Genomic DNA, 18,888 nt, shown 5'->3' with positions numbered 1-18,888 from the left:
AACAGGGAACAATATTCATACTTGCTCCAGATGGAAGGAGTAGGTTGTGATTCTCCACTTTTAGTTGCTGGTTGGTTGCCTCAAGGTCTTCTTTTCTCTGGAGAAACTTCCTCAAATAGATCGAGGTTAGGGCAACACCTTTTTTCTCTCAATTCCCACACAGACACTGCTGCTGGTGCAGTGCCTTGTATCAGAGCACACCTAATAAAAAAAGGATTTCTATGCCTGCAGTAAAGTTTATTCATTTCTGCCTGCAAGCACGTTCTGAGATGTAGCACAATGCTGCTCTCCAGCCCCTCATCCAGTCATTCTGACCTGGTTTTTGTACACTGACTTCTCTTTCTTTTGTGCACTGACAAATCCCTGAACAGTACATCTTCCCTTTGGAGAGTATGCAGAGAAAATAAGCCTGATTTTGCCACAAAATAGGGAGGTGTATTCAGGCTGTTGTCTGACACTTTTTCATACAAAGTAATTTTCCAGAAATGCCCTGTTGTTTCTAGTATGGGTATATTCTAGGAAACCCCTTACTTCAGTTTACTGCACGAGAATCAGGGAGGGGCCTTGAAGCTGAGATCAGACTTGGCTACAAACCTGCACCTACCTTTCAGTGTGTCAATGTCATAGAAAGCAGCAGCAAATCTGGTAGAGCGATGTGAAGCAGAGCGGGAGTCTATGTTGGCCAGGCTCTTGAGTTTTAGCCTGCATTTCCACAACTTCCAGTCCTCAGAGTGAGTGATGTGAAGCAGCTCCTCCAGGCTGGATGCTCTCCTAATCTGCTGTTCTGACCGCTCCAATGCCGACAGAGATGTCCTCTGGAAGGAAAGGGGGAAGTCAGAAAGGCAGTGCTTTGCAGCCTGTCCCCAGTGCAGCACATGGAGCACTTGTACCAAAGGGCAGCACATTACTGAGGACATCTGAGTGTGCCTGGGAAAACAGCAGCACACAGAGCTGTCCCAGGCTTTGAGAGTGCCCAGCACCAGACTTATCTGCAGGATTTATGCCCACATAGATTTGGAAGGAGAGATGCCCACTTCTTCACCCTCTTCTTCAGCCCTCAGAACTACTTGACAAATGCAGACTTTACTGTGTCCCTGGTCTCCAGGGAGCCTGGTAGACCTCACTGGTCACATCACTGCTGTGCCCAAGCTGGCCAGTTGTGCCAGAGTGAATCCCAGGTCACCCTACAGGTAACTTGAATCAGTTCAGCTGGTGTGCCCAGCCACCAGCCACCTCGGGTGTCAAAACTCTGGTTCGAGCCAAGAGACAGCGCTGCAGGGTCAGGTGATACAGCTGGAAGCTGCACTAAATACAAGGGCCCATCCATATAGCCTGCATGCACAACATTCAACATGCTGCAAAGTGCAGGATGTGTCTGCCATCTCCCATTGTGACTACACTTGGGTCCTGCCCAAGGCCAGCCTCAGAGCTGTGGCTGTGCAGCAGCATTGGCACAGTCATTGCATTTTCCACCTGTGTGATGCTTATGACCACTCTGCTTCCATTGGAGAAAGCTCCCTATAAAGACCTCTACCATCACTTTGAAGTTAATATTCACTTTAAAAATAGCCATTTAACACTTAATATTGTACAGCATCCCATAACAATACTGCTTTCTTTGGCTGCTGCTTTCTGACATCTGTGTTTGTGCCTTTATCAAGGCACTGAGTATTTATTTCCACTGACTCACCAGATCTGCTGAAAACATTGTCTCCAGCACAAGTAAGAGGTTATCTTTGTAAATGTCTGTGTTGCACTGGGCTGGTCTCTCTCAGTTGTAGTCTCTGGTTGTACAGTGAACTGTATTTTTTGACTTGCAAACAAAAGGCTGCAGTGCCAGCTGTCATAAATTAAATTCCAGCTCCTTCAAGCAAAGCTGTAGTACAAGAGGCTTTCAATGAGCTGTGTAGCAGACAGCACTCTGAACCAGTAGCAAGTGAGTGCTCTGTGTAGGGCTGGGGAAGGTGTGAGGGAAAGGACCACCTATAACAGGAAGATTTTTAGGTGAGATCTGAAATCCAAGCACTGAGTGCATCTGTTACTTTTTATAAGACATCTGTGGCATTTACTGTGCAACAATTCAGATGTTAGCCTGTACACATGGGCCAAGTTAATTTTTGGGTAATTACCTTCCATTGACCTAAAATTCCTTAAGTAGTTAACTCAGAAAAAGTTGTTTGCTCTCCTTTTATGCCTTCAGAACATTATATTGTGCTCTAGCAAGTTGCCATATTTCATTATAGAGATGTCTGCTTCATAGGTGAATGATTTCTCATGCATTTCACATGTGGTAAAAACTAGAAACCCCATCTCAATACTTATGGACAAATAGCTCAGAAGGAATGTGAATACTTAGCACCAGTAACTGAATTTCTAGACAGTTTTGCAAACAAGATACCCAGAATTTTGCTGATCCAGGAAAGCTGAAATTCAGCTTGAGGTCAATGCGTCAAGACTTACTTGTTCTAATAACCACAGCTTATATTCACTCCCATTCACAAACTGTCTCCTTGGTCTTGCAAAACATGTGAGTGTAGGACCAGAATTGGCATGGTAATGGGACCAAAGACATCAAAACTGAACTCTGTTAACTTCTTTCCTCTCTCTTTGTGGTACAAAAGAATGTTCGAGCTGAATCAGCATCCAAGACTTCTAAACTAGACTTAATTTACAGAGAACCTGTAAAATGAGATTATAGCATTCTGGAACTTGGAAGATATATCCCTGCACTTCTTGTAAGAGTCAGCAGTTTGGGATGACTAGTTTCTCAATTTCTCTTACTCCTATATCAAGAGGTTTTCTTAATCATGGAATCATAGAATTGTAAAGGTCGGAAAAGACCTCTAAATCATCAAGTCCAACCATCAACCAAACACCATCACTGTGTTTACCACTAAAACAAGCCCTGATTATTATATGAGCAAAATAATGTTTAAACCTAAGATGAAAGAGTACAGAAAAAGTAGTAATGCCTCCTCATGGTAAGCAAAGATCACTGATTTTATCTAAAGCAAGATTTTGTACTGTTTTAAGGACTTTTTAATTTTTAAAGAGATACAAATTCCATAATGTAAACACAATACACTGAAATTAACAAACTATGCCATCACAAGTACTAATGTGTAGAAGGGTCTTTAGTTGAGGTCATTTCTATACCAAAAAAGCATCTCCAATAGGATTTGAATTCTGGAAATTAAAAAAAAAAAAACACCTCTGATATTGATGCATAATAGTGGTAGTAACAAAACCTGCCTATGTATTCAGGTTGTTTCTTCTCTTACTGCTTTTCATATTTTGGAAATTGGAGTGTATGGTCAAAGGAAATGGAAGGAGCAGTGCTCATTGTAGATTTGTCATCAGAAATGTATCCTAATAAACCTAACCATAATCATCCAAAACTCACACAGTGTTAGCACTTCTCTGTCAGATCCAACTCGGCTCAACATTGCCCTGAAGTGAATCTGATTCACTTCAGCCCCTTCTCTCATCATGTGTCCTAACACCTATCCAAGCTCTGCAGCTTGATGGGATTGCCTGTTGCCTACCATGATAACACAAGGATAATTGTATTCCTGCTTCTTATATTTGACTTCTTCCCAGAGGGAACACATTTCACAGCTGACTTTTTAACTTCTTCACAGGATTCCCTATCCAGTACAGAATTTCCTGGTGCCCTTTCCCATAACAACAGCACTGAGGTAAAGTATGGTCTTTGCCTCTGAGCGTTGCTGACACTAGGCAAGATGGTGAGCTGAAGGCACTGCTGGTGTCCAAGGGAGGTCTGAATCTCAAGTAGTTATAGGATTTTACAGTGGGGACATCTATTTTGTTTGTGAGCTGGTTGCCCTGAGCTCCTTCTGTAACAAAGACAGAGAAATATAGACACTTTCAGAGCATGATTCATTTGAAATCACACTGAAAGTCTTTTTTCTGAGTGACCAGAAGGGCCACGCTCACCAGATCACAAGAGGTATGGTAGATCTTTGGTCAAACATATCTCAACACAGCTATCTGGGGTATAAAACATCTGAAGAGAAGGACTGAATTTTGTTCCAATCTTGCTAAGTGTCAAAACAGGAACTGTGAAAAGTCCCTTGATTTATTTGAGACTACCACAATGCTCTTATCTAAAACCTTGTTCTAAATGCTTGCTAGAGCACACAGCACAGTTGAGCCACCAGAAGGACATCCTCATCCTCACTTTGACCACAGAGGTGGCTGCCCACAACTTAAAAGCATTCAAAAGTAAAAGCTTAAAAAATGCAAAGTCTAGAAGGTGCATCAGCTCCATAAGCAGGACAAAGCCCTACAGCCTGAACTACTTCTGCTGGCCACCCTCTTCCTACAGCACAGCTGCACCAAATAGATCATTGTCATGAAATATTTCCAAAGCATTCATTTCTGGTCATACTATTTTGAAAGAACAGCACCAAATAAAAACACAGAACCTCTTACAATCTCAGATAATACCATGGATGAAGTGCCATAGGGCACCACACAGGTCTGGAGACTTCTTTCATATACTGCTGTTTAAATTCAAGCTCTGTTTAGATAGAGACATACTCTGGCTGACTGAAAAGACCTACTTAGAAGAATGAAGCTTTGGACAGAAATGTGAATAAATCTTTCAAAATGTGAAACTGGAGGAGGGTGTTAAATTCAATAGTCCCAAATTTTCCTGTCATTTGATTTAGGACTTTATGGCCTCTCACCTTGATAGCAAGTGGAAAGCTCTTAAAACTAGCATTTGAACAGGAGGGGAGCTCTTCACCCAGCCACAGAGCAGAGGAAAGATGCATAGATGTCAGACTGACATTTCACTGACATTTCTGGGAGATCCAGCTCCTCACAAAAAGCAAAAGAGGAACAGAACCACTGACTGCTTTCCCTGACTGTAGCCATCTGCACATGCTGTTCCTCACTTTTCAGATATCCCTACCTCCCTTTTTCAGTCTTTCTCTGATGACTACATTCCTTCCTTCCATGTTCCCTTCCCATTCTCCACTCTGCTCTCAACACCTTGAACTGCTTGGATCCCACTGTGCTTTTATGTTGTTTATTTTCACTGCTTTCCCCATATTCTGCTAGGTGGGAGTCTAGTGAAACCTATCTCAGTCTGAGATGCTCAGCCTCCTAGTCCAGAAAAACATCCATTTTTTTCCATTCCATGCCCTCATCCAACTTTCCTTCCCACTGACACAGATTTTAGTAGTCATCTGAGGTGAGCTGTCACCATTGTGGAAGTTGTTGGTTGTAATGGTTGCAACCAAGATGTGGACCAGAACTTAAAACTGCACTTGGCATGGTACACATAGGGAGCAAAATCATGAACTCCGGCCCCAGCAACCTTAGAATATGCATTAAGAGTTAATAGAAAAACAAATTAGACAAGGGGTATTTGGGAAAGGACCATGGCAATGTCATTTCCACGCTCCCAATATTAAAAAATTACCTGTGGAGCCATATCACTGGAAAGCTCCAAATGTCCTAAATTTCCATTACCCATCAATGTACATCCCATAGTCCACCAAAGACATAATGCTATTCCCTGTGAGAAATGTTTGAGTAGAATTTATTGATAACAAATATCAAAGTAGCAGGTTTAAGTAGTTCATTCTTATCTCCTCAGCTTGCTGCTGCTATTAATGTAATTTTTCTAAGGACCTTATCTAAAAACAGATCCCATACCCCGAGATAAAAACCAGATTCATAATTAACTGAAGTCACATGTTTTTCAAAACACTGACCTCTCATATGTTCCAAAATTATTCTTCAATTCAAAGAGGAATATCTGTTTTCCTCTATTTTGGCTATGAACAATCACCAGGAAATGATAACGCGAGTTAGCATTGTGATTTTTGGATAATTACAACTCTTGTCCTTCCAAAAGAAACCATAATGGGCTATCTGTCTTCTTCCTAGTAATCTCAGATGCCAGGAAAACCCTAAAAGTAGTCAGCATTGGAAAGAAACAAGAGAAAAAGCAGTGATACATTCAGTGGCCTTTCCCACCTTGGACAATAACTAAAATCAGCCACTGAGTTCATTTTCCCACTGATTTATGCTAGTCTAATATTTGGCTTATGTAATACAGATGCACAATCCCACAGCCAGCCTGCACTGTTCAAACTGTGCTCTTTCTTGAGTATTGACCATATCCTATCAGGGGCTGCAGCTCTGCAGTTTGCACCTCTTCTCCACCCTTGACAAGCTCCTAGATTTCCTGCTTAGGAAAAATAAATCAAAATTATGTCTAAGAAAGCCAGCAGAGCCCACCTTTGCAGAACTCCTTTTTTTTTCCTTGGCATGTGCTGCTCTTTTCAGCAGTATTAATGATGTGTTTCAAGACCTCCTGGAGGTATTTTGAACAACAGAAGAGAGATGTGGAGTACAACAGTAAAAAAAAAGGCCTGCTAAGGTCCTAAATTTATTTGAGGACCTATAGCATAAAAACATATGAGGTTGTATTTAAGAAAACAGATGCATGAATGATCTGCATTGATGCAGATGAATAATACTTTGTGTGCATGGGAAGGCAAAAATAAAAATTGATAGAAATCTATATCTTGCTCAATCTGCCTGCATTTCACTCTGTACTCAAGCATGCTCACAGACTTAGGAAATACATCCTGAAAGCTTTACACATTATTATATTCCTTAAGCTCCAGCCTCACAGTCTTTCTCCACAGTAGGACATAAACCTCTGCTTAAAGCTAAACATGTGTAAGAATTCTTCTGATAAGGAATGTTTTTCTGAGTTAGGGTCACAGACACTGTCATGGCAAGTGCTGCATAAATACCAATGGAAATTTTCAGCATTACCACTGTGCCTGGGGCCAGGACAAATGATAAGGGACCTCTCGATAACCTTGCACTATTTTGTGATCCGTCCTCTCAGCAGCTAAGCAATAGAAAGAAGGTAACAGATTTATCTTGCCAGTGAAAGCAGATTGTAGCTTCATAGCACAGTGATGATTCTCTTAATGCCATTGTATCTCAAACTTGGCCAAACAGGCTTTAGATAAGGTCAGACTAAAGTTTTCAAAATTAACCAATCTGCGGGGTGGAAGTTTTGTCTCTAAATGAGGGCACCTGAACACAAAGAGTACTGGCAGCATGTGAGGACATTTTGAACCTTTATGCCAGCATCGTGTGCTTTACGCAGCTGCTGCAGCTGCATTCAGTTCAAGAGACGTTATGTAGAAGACAAAGACTATATGCAACTAGAAGGTGAATTCCTCCTGTTCCAGTGCTGCCTGAAGGCTAATCTCAGAACTAGATTCAAACCAGCTTAAATACTAGGCCGATAATTCATCACCACAAGAAAATACAAAGGAATTTTGCTCCTATGTATGCTACATCTGAATACAACCTCCTTTTCTCTTCCACAATGCATTCCCCAAGGTGATTTTACCATAGTGTATAAACTGATTACAGTTGCAGGCTCATCTTGTGGAGATAGAGTGCTTACAGCTCCCTGCCACCCCACAATTATAAAAAATAAAAATTAATCTGATTCTATGATTCTATTTGCCCAAATGAATATGAACTATTTATCTGAGACTCCTCTCATAGATAATGGAGAAAAATAGGGCCACTGGGTGAACATTCATCCCATTCTAAGGCCTGTTGAACTAACTGTGCCTCCAAAATGCCTCTTCCTCTCCGCTGATGCTGAAGGATGAATTGGCAGATCAGCAGCTTAGCTGTAGTGAGGAGACCTGAATCCCACTCAGCTGAGAGTATTCAAATGAGATTAAATAACCTCTCCTAATCTAAAGCACAAGCAATTTATGAGGTACACAAATATAGCCATCCAGGAAGTGCAACTGCACCAGGGTCAGAAGGACTTGGGACTGGCTGAAGGCCAGCACTGGCAGAAAAAAGCACTCCATTCCCTGCCTCAAGGCCACGGTGCAGTTGCCCAGCCATGCTGTGGCTCCCAGCACACAGATTGTGAGCTGATGTGGCCAAGGAACCACAAGGGAGTTCCTGTGGAAAAGTTTGGTTCTCTCTCGGCAAGAAAATGAAGCAGCTCCTGCCATTATGACGGCAACACAAAGAACTGCATTTTCCTGGTAAAAATAACAAGCTTGTGTGGAGTTTTTGAAGTAAGAAGAACTCTTTTGAGGGTTCTCATCATTATTCATAGTATTTTTTGCATTATTGTGTCTTCTATCAGTTTGGAGTCATGTTAAAACGTGAAATGAAGAGATGATCCCTAACCTGGTGTCTATAGCCAAAGCAAAATATATGAGAAAGAGAAGGCAGCATTCATCCAAAGGGAGTACCAAGGAAACACAGAAGATACTGCTCAGCGTGATGAGCCATGATTTTTAGGTAGCATGGGCTCAACCATTGTCAAATTTTATTATAACAAATATTGTCTGTAATACAGCATCTTGTATCCCTGGGATGTTGCATAACAGGTAATAAAACAGTGAGAGAATCTTCTGCAGTTTGCAAACATGAGGCTTGGAGCAGTGACTTACTGCCCTATCAACAAGCAACTGCAGCACCCCATAAATATCTATCATGAGGCATCTAACTCTGCCACATGTCTCACGCATATTAGCATACAGTAATTTTGTCATCACTTTGTATTTCATTTCCGAGGAGAGAAAGAGTGTTTGCTTTTCAACAGCTCCAGAGAAATCATACTTTTGATTCTCTGTCAGCTATGAACTTCTAATATATGAAGTTGCATTCCTGACTATATTCCCTCTGGAAGCATCATTGTACATTATTAGTGCACAAATAAGTTATTTTTAATTACAGCGAAAATGACCGTAGAGAGACAAAACAATTAGATATTTTGACTTCCTACTAAAATTATTCTCTGAAACATGATGGGCTTGTCATGGGATTTTTAAGTGCCTATTACAATCTTTGTCATCTCAGAAGCATGGATGAAATTTCAGGAGCGTGCAGTACTTCACCTTCAAAATATTGTAAACATACTCAAATCTCTTCTAAAAATGTTTCATCTCTCTCAGTGCACTGTCTTGTCCAGACTGAACATTCATTTGATCATCACAGTTACAACATTAATAACCTGAAGGAGCATTCTGTTTATAGTGGGGACAAGTTTGGGCCCTGTGAGACAAATTTCCAGCTGTCACTTTTTAAAAAAGGGTTTTTTCTCCAGTGAGAGTTGTATTGAAAACATACAGCTATATTGTCCAAATATATAGCAAAAAAATACACAAAGGGATGGAACTTCTTCCCTGAAATAGCTCAAGGACTGAAGAACAGGCACAGGAAAAATTTTCTTCCCTCACCCACAATCTGTGCAAATCCTCTCTGCACTCTGCCTTGAGAATTAGAGAGTGTTGGCCTTGGCTGTGCCACTCAGAAAAGGATGACTGTGATCCCAGCACTCCATCCTGAAGTCCTGTGTGCCATGGCTGCTGGAAGAGAAACTGCACAGAGCCCTGGCCTGTAAGAAGAGCAGTGTAGAGCTCTACACTGTGCCAGAGCACACAAAGAAGGACTGACAGATATGTCACTTGTGGGTTTGGAAGGAACAAAAAATGGTCAAACTTATAGTCTGGCCAGGTGTTGTATGAGGTGGCAGAGGGCTGACAGGGGGACACTGACCTGAGGCTGTCACATTTCTCACTGATACATTTGTGATGTTTGAGGGCCTCTTCTGCTAAAACCGTGCCAGTACATCGTCTGACTGATTCACAAAACCAGAGGAGGAGGAAGCTCTTGATGCCTCCACCTCATGCTCAATGTGGTAAAAAGCTTCCTCCAGACACTCCTTCTTGAGAGTCTGTCTTCTTGGTCTCCAGTCTACTCTTTTTTCCACTGAAGGATTCCTAATTACGCGTTTTCTAAACTTGGTGGTCAAGGTGGTGATAAAACAGCTTCTACTTTAGCTGAAGATGATGTGTTTTCACAAGTAAATCATATTAACTTCTCTGGGGCTTCAAGAGAACAGCTGTTTTATATTTTGAATGGCCTTTTGAACTAGAATAGATCTTTTGTGGTGCTACGGCAAACAAATCAGACTTCTTGCACTTTAGTAGCATGCTTACATTATAAAAATCCTTGGAGATTAGATACTTTGGTTGCTGTATTTTCTCTTGAATAAACCAAAATATTGAAAGCAAATAACTGAAAATATCAGAATTGGACATGGTTTGGTCAGAATATTTCATATAATTTTTTATGTCCAAAGCAGAGACGATAATATTTTATCAAAATACCTCTCAGAACTATATACTTCTAGCCAGTTAGGTCTTTACACCAAAATGAGGCACTTTTTTCAGCCAGAAAACATTTTAAGTATCAGCTACAACTCTCTTGAAACAAATGCTTCTTCCCACAGCCAGGTCTTTTGGCTCTCATCGGAAGCATCCTCCAATTGTGATTTTGAAGGTAACTGTGCATCAGTTTGCTGGTAGTAATGGAAAAGCTGGAGTGGTATATGAAAGAAAAGAGTTGGTCTGCTAAGGTATGGATTTTCTTTCTGTTCAGGCCTAGTCAACTACATTGAGAGTTTACCTTTAGGTCCCTCCTACAGTGATCATGCAAAGAACATTCATTTGGTAAGTGAAAAAACACAGGTGGTTTGTCATAAATGTCCAGTGTGGTAACTCACTGTATATCCTAAATTCTACTGACAACTTTGGGAGTCTTACAGTACATTTTCTGAGTTTCTGCTTATAAGCTTGTTCATATGGTCTTGTATTGCTGCAATGTGTTGAGGCAGGTGTGCTGCTCAAGACAGAGCTCAGCTAGAACGTTATCACTTCACTGTACACCAGGTTAGGTGCTGGCCCAACTCTATGACAGGATGCACACATCAAAAATAGCATAATTAAATGTGTTTACAAAGAGTGTGTCCAGGCTGTAGTCACTGTCTTTTGATATTTGTCCATTCTTTGGAAGTCACTGGGGTTTGGAGAGTGAGTTTGGAATGGCTCAGTAAGAGAGACCTGCATGAAATCAGATGACTATGTATTCTTCTAATATTTGAAAATATTTTTTAATGTGATGAAGGGTTCTTCGGTTAGCACTTTCAATGGTTTTTGGGTCTTCCCCAAGACTCTTTAATAAATGTTTTGGAGGTATGACTAGCCAATTGGACAGCTGGGTTTCAAAATGTCACTCACAAAGCAAAGCCATTGCCAACACTGAATGAACTCATGTTACCCCAATCACACGCACACATTTTCCTGGAATTGTAGTTTTTCTTGAGTAATATTTCCCTAGCAATTCAGAAAAGTATCCTAACATGGTTTCTGAGTCATGCTGCTAATTAAAGTGAAAAGTTTTGCCTGTCTTTGTGGCACATTCTCTGTGTGTAAAGTGACATATGATATGGTAACATGATGCAACTTTTTTGCAGTTCATCGTGACTCAAATAGAATTCCCTCCCCAGCTGCACTCACACAGTGACCACACTGCAGTCGGTGACCGTGAATTGTCAAACCCAACACAGCCTGCTTCCCCTGAAAGCATGGCTCAGGCAACCCCATCCTGGCATCCCGAGAGTGAGGAAGGTGGTCACCCCTTTCCAAACCCACTCATGTGGTGCCCACACTGGATTGCCAAATCCTACGAGTCCAACCCCACGTTGTTTGTGCTCAGTACAACTTTGTGGAAGCAGAAGGACCCTAGATGGCGTCCTACCACCAGCTGAGTGGTAGCACACCTTAAATCACATTTGGGTGAAAAATATAAAAAAATACTCAGCTGTCCTTCATAAAGAAAGGAAGCTGAATTTTTATTAATGTAAGAAAGCTAAAATAGCCTGTGCAGTTGTTCTGCTGTTTCATTGGTACAGAAGCCCATATATCACTCTTTTGCCAGGATGTTCAAAAAAAAAAATTCTGTTAGGTCTTCCCATGGGCAAAGTGGGTCTGTGCAGCTGTAGTGGGGGCACTCAGCATTTTGTTTGCATTCCTCAAATCCCAGAGAGATGTAGATGATTTGCAAAGCATGCTGGGGAGGTAGGAAGCAGGTGGAGAAGTAGATAAGGGAATGGCACATAGTGAGAGGAATAAGAAATTTCTCAGGAATAAGTGTTTCTGGGAGGAAAGTTACCATATCAGATTTATTTCCCTGCAGCAGCATAGCTCAGGTCATTTTTCCCCCTCAGCAATACGGTCTCAAAGCCAAGTCCAAGAAAGGGTAAAAGCCAGTTTTGTAACTGGACTTACTTGCCTTGACAGAAAGGCCTAAAAGAATTACAGATCCCACTATGTGATAACTATAAAAAGTATGGTACAAGGGGTTTTTAGTGAGAATAAGAATAAATGAGTTATCACCTACAACAACTGTACCTTATTTATTTTTCCCAAATGCCAGTATGGTGTCCCCAGGAGATAAGACATAAGTAAACCTTGTCTGCAATAGTGGCAATTTTGATCAGAGCAAAAACTGCAGACACCAGGGCAGAAGTCTCACAAGCCAGACTTTGCACCAGTTTTTTTCCTGTTTTCAGGCAGATCTTTTCTCTTCTTGCCTCCTGTGGGAGCCTACATTGATACCACCACACCATTGGTTATAAACAACACAAATGCCTGTGCGGAGAAAGCACCAGTAGGCTGCAGAAAACAGAAACAAGCAACATTTGCTGAGCCTGAGCTGATGGCTTGTTTTGGTTGCTTTCAGACCACTAATTATCAAAAAAGATGGCCCACTGCCCTCTGAACCTGCCTTCTTGCCTCCCCTTGGTTTCACAGGCTTTCAGATGTGAGCTACAACTGATGGCAAAGTTTAATTAGTGCTTAATTTCAAACAGCTGATAAGTGGATTTCTCAAATGCTGCATCTGAATAATCTACACAGCCTGGTGTACTTTTCCAAGCTCTGCTCTATCCTCAGACGTTAAAATCCTAGCTGGGATGGACTGGATTGGATCAGTAGCTGGGAGAGATTTTTTTGCTCTTTCTCATGAGCAAGAACTGTTCTTGATAAAGTAGCAGCATGTTAGTAGTTGCCTTTCCAAATTGATAAGAGCCAAGGACGGATGCTCTGTGGCATAACAACAAAACAGGATTGTTCTGTTTGCCTTCAGTGCACCTTGTCAAGACAGTAGCAGATAAGTCAGAACAAATTGGCTTTCTTCACAGCTTCCCTGATAGCTTCTGACTTCTGAAGGAAAAATACAAACAATCATTTCTGCAGGAATGCTGTAAGTATATTTTCACACATTTTTGGCTCATCGAGCCTATCAGAGATGGTAATCACAGAGAATCAAAAGCAGTAGACAAAACTGGGAGAATGAAATACTTCTGAAAACCACAATCTCATAATATTTGTTTAGAAGTGTTTCCTAACTTTGAAAGGAAGCTGGATTTGAGGATGAAAAGCTTAGTTAAAACAGTGAAATTGTTCCCAGTAACATTTCAGGTTGCTTTTTCTAGCAGTTGAGCACTTTACTGGAATTTTAGGAGTTGCCTTTGAGGAAGAGATCCCATGACATAGAAGATTTTTAGAATTTAACTTTTCTAGAAACTGCATAACATTTGCAAGCAGATTTTAGAAAGCTGTGTAGATCTATCTGAAAAACAGTGTCAGTTATAATTACAGAGACAAAAGCTTACAGCCAGCTCTGCTGCTCAGGTTTCCTCACAGAGCTCTGTTTCAGTTGTACAGACAGACAGACTGCAGCTGGCTCTCGGAAAGGGGATGTAAAGAGCTTCCTGATTTCTTCCACCCATGGTGTGACAGCTCTCCAGTATTTCCATGCCTTCCCAAGGGCAAAGCATTTTCCACTTAGGTGGTCCAGGGCCTCAGGAGGGTGGGGAAGTGCTGCTTCACTCTCACCAGTGGACAAGGACCATGTACCAGCTGTGTTTGGAAAGTGGCTTCCTGCTCTGTGCAGCTCACAGGGACAGTAGGAGATTAAGAAGATCTGTTTGAGCAAGAGCGACCATTAGAGGCTTTAACAATGTTTGGTGCAGAAGTAGAAAAGATTTAGCTGCGGAAAAGGAGTGCATGTAACAGAGAGCAGCCATGTTTACCTCCCAGCTAAGCCCACCTGACCCTTGGTCTTTTGATCAGAAAGCAGCTTTATAGTTCAGGGACACTCCTCAGGCCTATCCACTGTCATTTTCTCTCGAACAAAACCAAAGGAGGGTTCAACATGGGGAGAACATCTCTGCAAAAGGAAAAGGCTCTGAGTCTGTTTAACTTGGAAGTGACCAGTTGTTCCTTTCTCTTGCATGTCCTCCAACACTCTGTCAATAATGTGAAGCAGCAGAATTGAGGAGGAAAGCAATTAGATTTTAATTCTCCCAGATCAAATCTTGCTGCCTCATTAGAGAGGCAGGTTTAGTGTTGGAAGGCAGAAGCAGCTCTGATGGATCATTGGCTTTTCTTGGCAAAAAATTTGCCTCAGCTCTGATGAATATAGGACATAGCTCTTCATATCTAATTTTAAAATTCTGGAAATAGTAGTTTATGTCTGTTGCTGCTCTAGGAGAGGAAAAATTTGAGGGGGAGAGACAGAAAGAGAGACAGTGAAATTTGCGGTTTTCTAGCTGAGAGGTTCCAAAACGTAAGAGACTGTCGGAACAAGAACTTCAATAAGGAATTTTTAAAGCATTTCCTGATGAAAAGAAGCCTTTAAAAATAATTCTCTGTCTTCAGAAAACCCATGTGGAAATCTAATTCTTCCATGAGGACTTTATATATTAGGTTGGCATCCTGAACCAAGCCACTGGAAGGCAAGGGCCACCCTTGACATCAGTTCAGCTCTGGAGCCAAGTCCCGTTGGACACCTGTGTGGCTGAGGCTGAGGCTGCCCACTGCTTCCCACCATGAGCCTGTGCTCCAGTTGTGCTTCTGACTGGCAGACATTTGATGTTCAGGCTGAAACTTTCCATACCAGATGTCTGCCTCAAAATTATTTTAATAATTTTTCTGCTTTCTCTGTCAAAACGGTTTGACCGCAGTAGAGGATGAAGCTCCTCCTTTATCTGTGCAAAAAAATCTTCTGTTTCCCTACTGTGAATCACAGATGTGAATTTTTGACACCTGAGGAACCTTTTCTTTGCCTCAGATGTGTACACTGTTATCTTTGAAAAAAGTCCACATAGCCCTCCCAGGGCTTTGCAGCAGTCATGCCCTGTGCTGGTTGCAGTCCATTCGGGAGCAGAGCAGGACCTGGGTGCAGGACACCCATAGATGCAGGTCCAGCCTATGGGGCTGAGAGCACAGGACCTGCCCTTCTTCCCCCTCAGGCCACAGGGGTCTGGCATCCAGGGCCAGGAAGCTGCTGGATTTGCCTGTGGGAGGGGAGGAGGGCAAGGCCTGGCCAAGGAGGCTGAGATAATCTTTGGAGATCAGAACAAGAAATGGGTCAGGAAAAGGAAAACTGGGGCAGTTAAAACCACAGGGACAAAGAAGGAAGCTATGAATGGAGAAGGGAAGGGTTAGGGTCCATGGTCAGAGATGACTGGAAAACAAAAGTGACCATTAGGGCTGTCTCTGAGGAACTTGGACAAAACTCCTGAGGGTCTGTGACAGAAGAAGGATGTCCCCATCCAGGAGGAAGCAAGTGGGAAGGAGGGTGAAATTTGGATAGCACAAAAAAGAGACCAATTGGAAAATTGAATTCCTGAGTCCTGGAGGTGAGGGAACACAGGTTAAATGCTGGGAGTAGAACAGGGAATGGCGAGAGGAAGGAAGAGCTCTGACAGGAGAGGAATACATGTACATGGTGGGGAAAAGGGATTCATGTGCTCAGAAGACAATGGAGTTTTTGAAGGGTTAGGAAAAGCCAACTGCCATGGAGATGCTGGATCACAGCAGCTTGTAAATAAGCTTTTTAACATTCATGACTTTAATCAGGATATTTGAAGGGGGAAAAGAGAAAATTTAAACTCTTAGCCCCCTGAAACTCTTGCATGATACCACACTGACACCACCTGATGGTTTGAAGCATAAACAGTTTTAAAATTTCAGGTGTCCTGGGCAGAGCTCACCTAATTTGGATTTATATAACAGGGGCAGAGCAGGTTGCTGGTGCTTAACCCTTCCTAGGTCTTATCAGTTGTGTATTAGCTGCATCCTGACCTTGTGGGTTTTATCCACACAGTGCTGCTGTTGATCTTAAAGGACTCTAAAAAAACAAGATAAGGTAAGTGAATGCAATGCATCATTTCTGTGTACTGCAAATTCAATTTGAGGTGCAAATGGTAAAAATAATCATAACCTTGTGTGCCATCCAACACTGTAAAATGAAGCACGTTTTGTGGTGTATTTCCACATGTGTACACACACAGAAGCCCACAGGTCATACAGAAGAAAACAACCCAGACAACTAACACTCTGTGTAAAACATTAAAAGAAAAACAAACAGTTTAGCCAAAAACCTCTGTCTATACCAAAAGAGCCAAAACAAGCAGTCTTTTCCTTTTGGCAATCAGCAGCCAATGCAAGTGAAATACAACATTTGAGTGTGATACCTTTTGAGTGTGACACCTTTTGAGTGTGACCTATAAGATTCCTTTAAGATAGTCTTGGAAACTCTCTGTGAGTTGTTTCAAGAACAGTAGCCTGTGGCTAAGCTGGCTGCTTGACAGTGGTAACCAAGTTCCAGTGAAAATAACCACCTTATATTGGATGGACAGTCCTACCACAGTGAATGAACTATAAGCTAGTATAAGCTAGCAAGAAGAGCTCTTGCATTTACTCTAGGCAAAGTGGATATAGATTCAAAGTTTACAATTAAAGGGCTTTCTAGTGGTTTTACTTTTGTGCTGAATAAACTTGCATCCCACATGTGGCCAGAATTATCACCCCTGCCAATTATGAAATGGTTACTATTCTGTATTATAAAGCATGTTCTGGTTTAAATGAAGTGATTCCTACAAGTACAAAACCAGTGATTTGTCATGCAGTGCACAAAGTTAATGTATTAAACAAGGCTTATTACTCTGGTCCTAATGCCTTCAAAGAATTGATTGCTGAGGTTGTAAATTAAAAGCTTGTGAGCAGTCAGCAGGCATCAGTCTTCCTGAGGCACACACTGCTCCCCACTGCTGACTTACTGGGCTGGCAACAGCAGTCTGTAGTTAGGCACACAACTTAGCATTTCTTTCCTAAAGCACAGGTCAGCATGCAGCAGGCTCACAGACTAGTGTGTGGTCATTGCTTGCAAGCAGGAGGTTTTCTGAAGTGGGAAAAAAAATATTAGCTTGTTTTGCTCTGCTAGCAAAAAACAAATAATTTGTTCTGGACCACACACTGAATTAATCATTTTTGGACAGACTGCATGTGTAGAGACTTGTTCCAGTTTTTGTTCTGATTTTTCTAAATGATTGCCCTGGATGTTCTCACATTGTCTCAAAGCCAAATCTGAAAAATCCTACTCTCATGGTGAGGATTAAATTTTGTTTCATGTACCATATTCAGAAGAAAAGTTAATTTCTAGGCAATATGCTCTATTATTACTAGTTGCTGTTTATTTTAAAATCCTGTATAACTTTTTCTAATGAAGGAAAAGAAAAATGTTTCTCTGATATCTGCCAAACAAGTGAACAACTGATGAACACGTGTTTTTACAGGGAAAATTTCAATGCCAGCATACTAATTCCTGCAATTATAAATACCTGAAATAAAAAAGTGCATTTACCAAATATTCTAAATACTCTGATTCGTGCTTCTTTTTCAGATTTTTATTTTATTTTCCATGACTGAAACTAAAATTTTAACTCAAGAACAAAGTATACAATAAGTACTTAATAACTAGTAAAAGAAGTAATAAAATATTAAACAGAGAACATGGATTTAAATTCCTTGTAGATTCATTTTCCTCTATGGCTGCTAAACATCTCTGCAACTAAACCATCACCAAACAAAAAAAAAATAACAATTCATTACCAAAACAGCAAGAAACCTACTACCTTGCACATTAAATGTAGCTAATTCTGGAAATTTGTATTATAAGGAATCATAGTAAATAAAGTTCACTTACCTTCACAGAACCATTCTCATAGTCAGATCCTTGCAGCAGATGTAGAAAAGAAATTACAAAAATATTCACAGTTGCCCACGGTTTGTACATTCTGATGTTTAAAATCCACAGGTTACTACGCAGTCGTTGTTGTACAGCTGGAAGTGTCTGTTTCAAAAGGCATTTCTCTACCACCAACACAGAAATGCTTCCAGAATTTCTCTCATAAACTCACAAAGGATTCCAACATCTGAGAGTAAATATATGTCTCTTTGCTACTCAAAACAATTGTAAGTTCCTCTAGAGAATGTAATTTCTTAGAGCAGATCTTAGATACACTTGAAATAAAATCATGATAAGGTTTTAAATAGATATATATCTGTATGTGTACACATACACACTCACAAGCAATCGGGTATGGATTCCAGTTAATGAAGTTAATATATCTTCCATCAAGACACAAGGAGACATTCAAAATCCATCTGTGGTCCAGAAAATGTAAGAAATCTGCTTGATTCTGTGCTCGGTGTTACAGCAGGCTTTTAAGATGGTAGTGTAATGGCCAGTGTTTTGAGCCGAGAGCTGTAATCCAACTCTGTATGAAAACTTTTTTCACAACCTTCATGGAAGCTTGCAGAAGCATGTGTCTTAAATCTGATACAGACTTTGGCAGTAATACAGGCAAATTTTGGCTCAAATCCCATTTTCTTCCTACCAATAGCATAGCAGTTTTTAAACTAACTGATGCAATCAAGACTCCCATTATTTTAAAGGAGATTACCTGAAACATGAAACTTTAGCACACGTTCTTACACCACACACATATTTTATGTTACTTCTCTGAAAGAAAAAAAAAAAAGAGGGAGGGAAAAGAAAAGAGAAAGACTTTCTTTCATGTGTTCTATCTCATGTGTCATAGGGGTTTCTGAATAAATTTTAAAAAGCAAAGTTAAGAACTATCTCTGACAA

The 18,888-nt window shown here is 41.0% G+C and overlaps 1 protein-coding gene across 1 annotated transcript in view; it reads right to left on the bottom strand.

The window, feature by feature from the left end:
• VEGFD (vascular endothelial growth factor D) overlaps positions 1-18,504 on the bottom strand; it is a 30,631-nt gene extending 12,127 nt beyond the window's left edge. Inside the window, exons 1-2 of the mRNA XM_053935103.1 lie at positions 17,941-18,504; positions 605-815 (exon numbers count right to left, since the gene is read on the bottom strand). Coding sequence (XP_053791078.1) covers positions 605-815; positions 17,941-18,030 — 301 coding nt within the window. The 5' untranslated portion in view covers positions 18,031-18,504. The remainder of the gene's footprint in view (positions 1-604; positions 816-17,940) is intronic.
• Positions 18,505-18,888: the final 384 nt, after the last annotated feature.

The sequence above is a fragment of the Vidua chalybeata genome, chromosome 2, assembly GCF_026979565.1.
Source record: "Vidua chalybeata isolate OUT-0048 chromosome 2, bVidCha1 merged haplotype, whole genome shotgun sequence".
NCBI lineage: Eukaryota > Metazoa > Chordata > Aves > Passeriformes > Viduidae > Vidua > Vidua chalybeata.
Note: the sequence above shows the minus strand (reverse complement) of the source record. Positions and strands in the feature narration are given on the sequence as shown.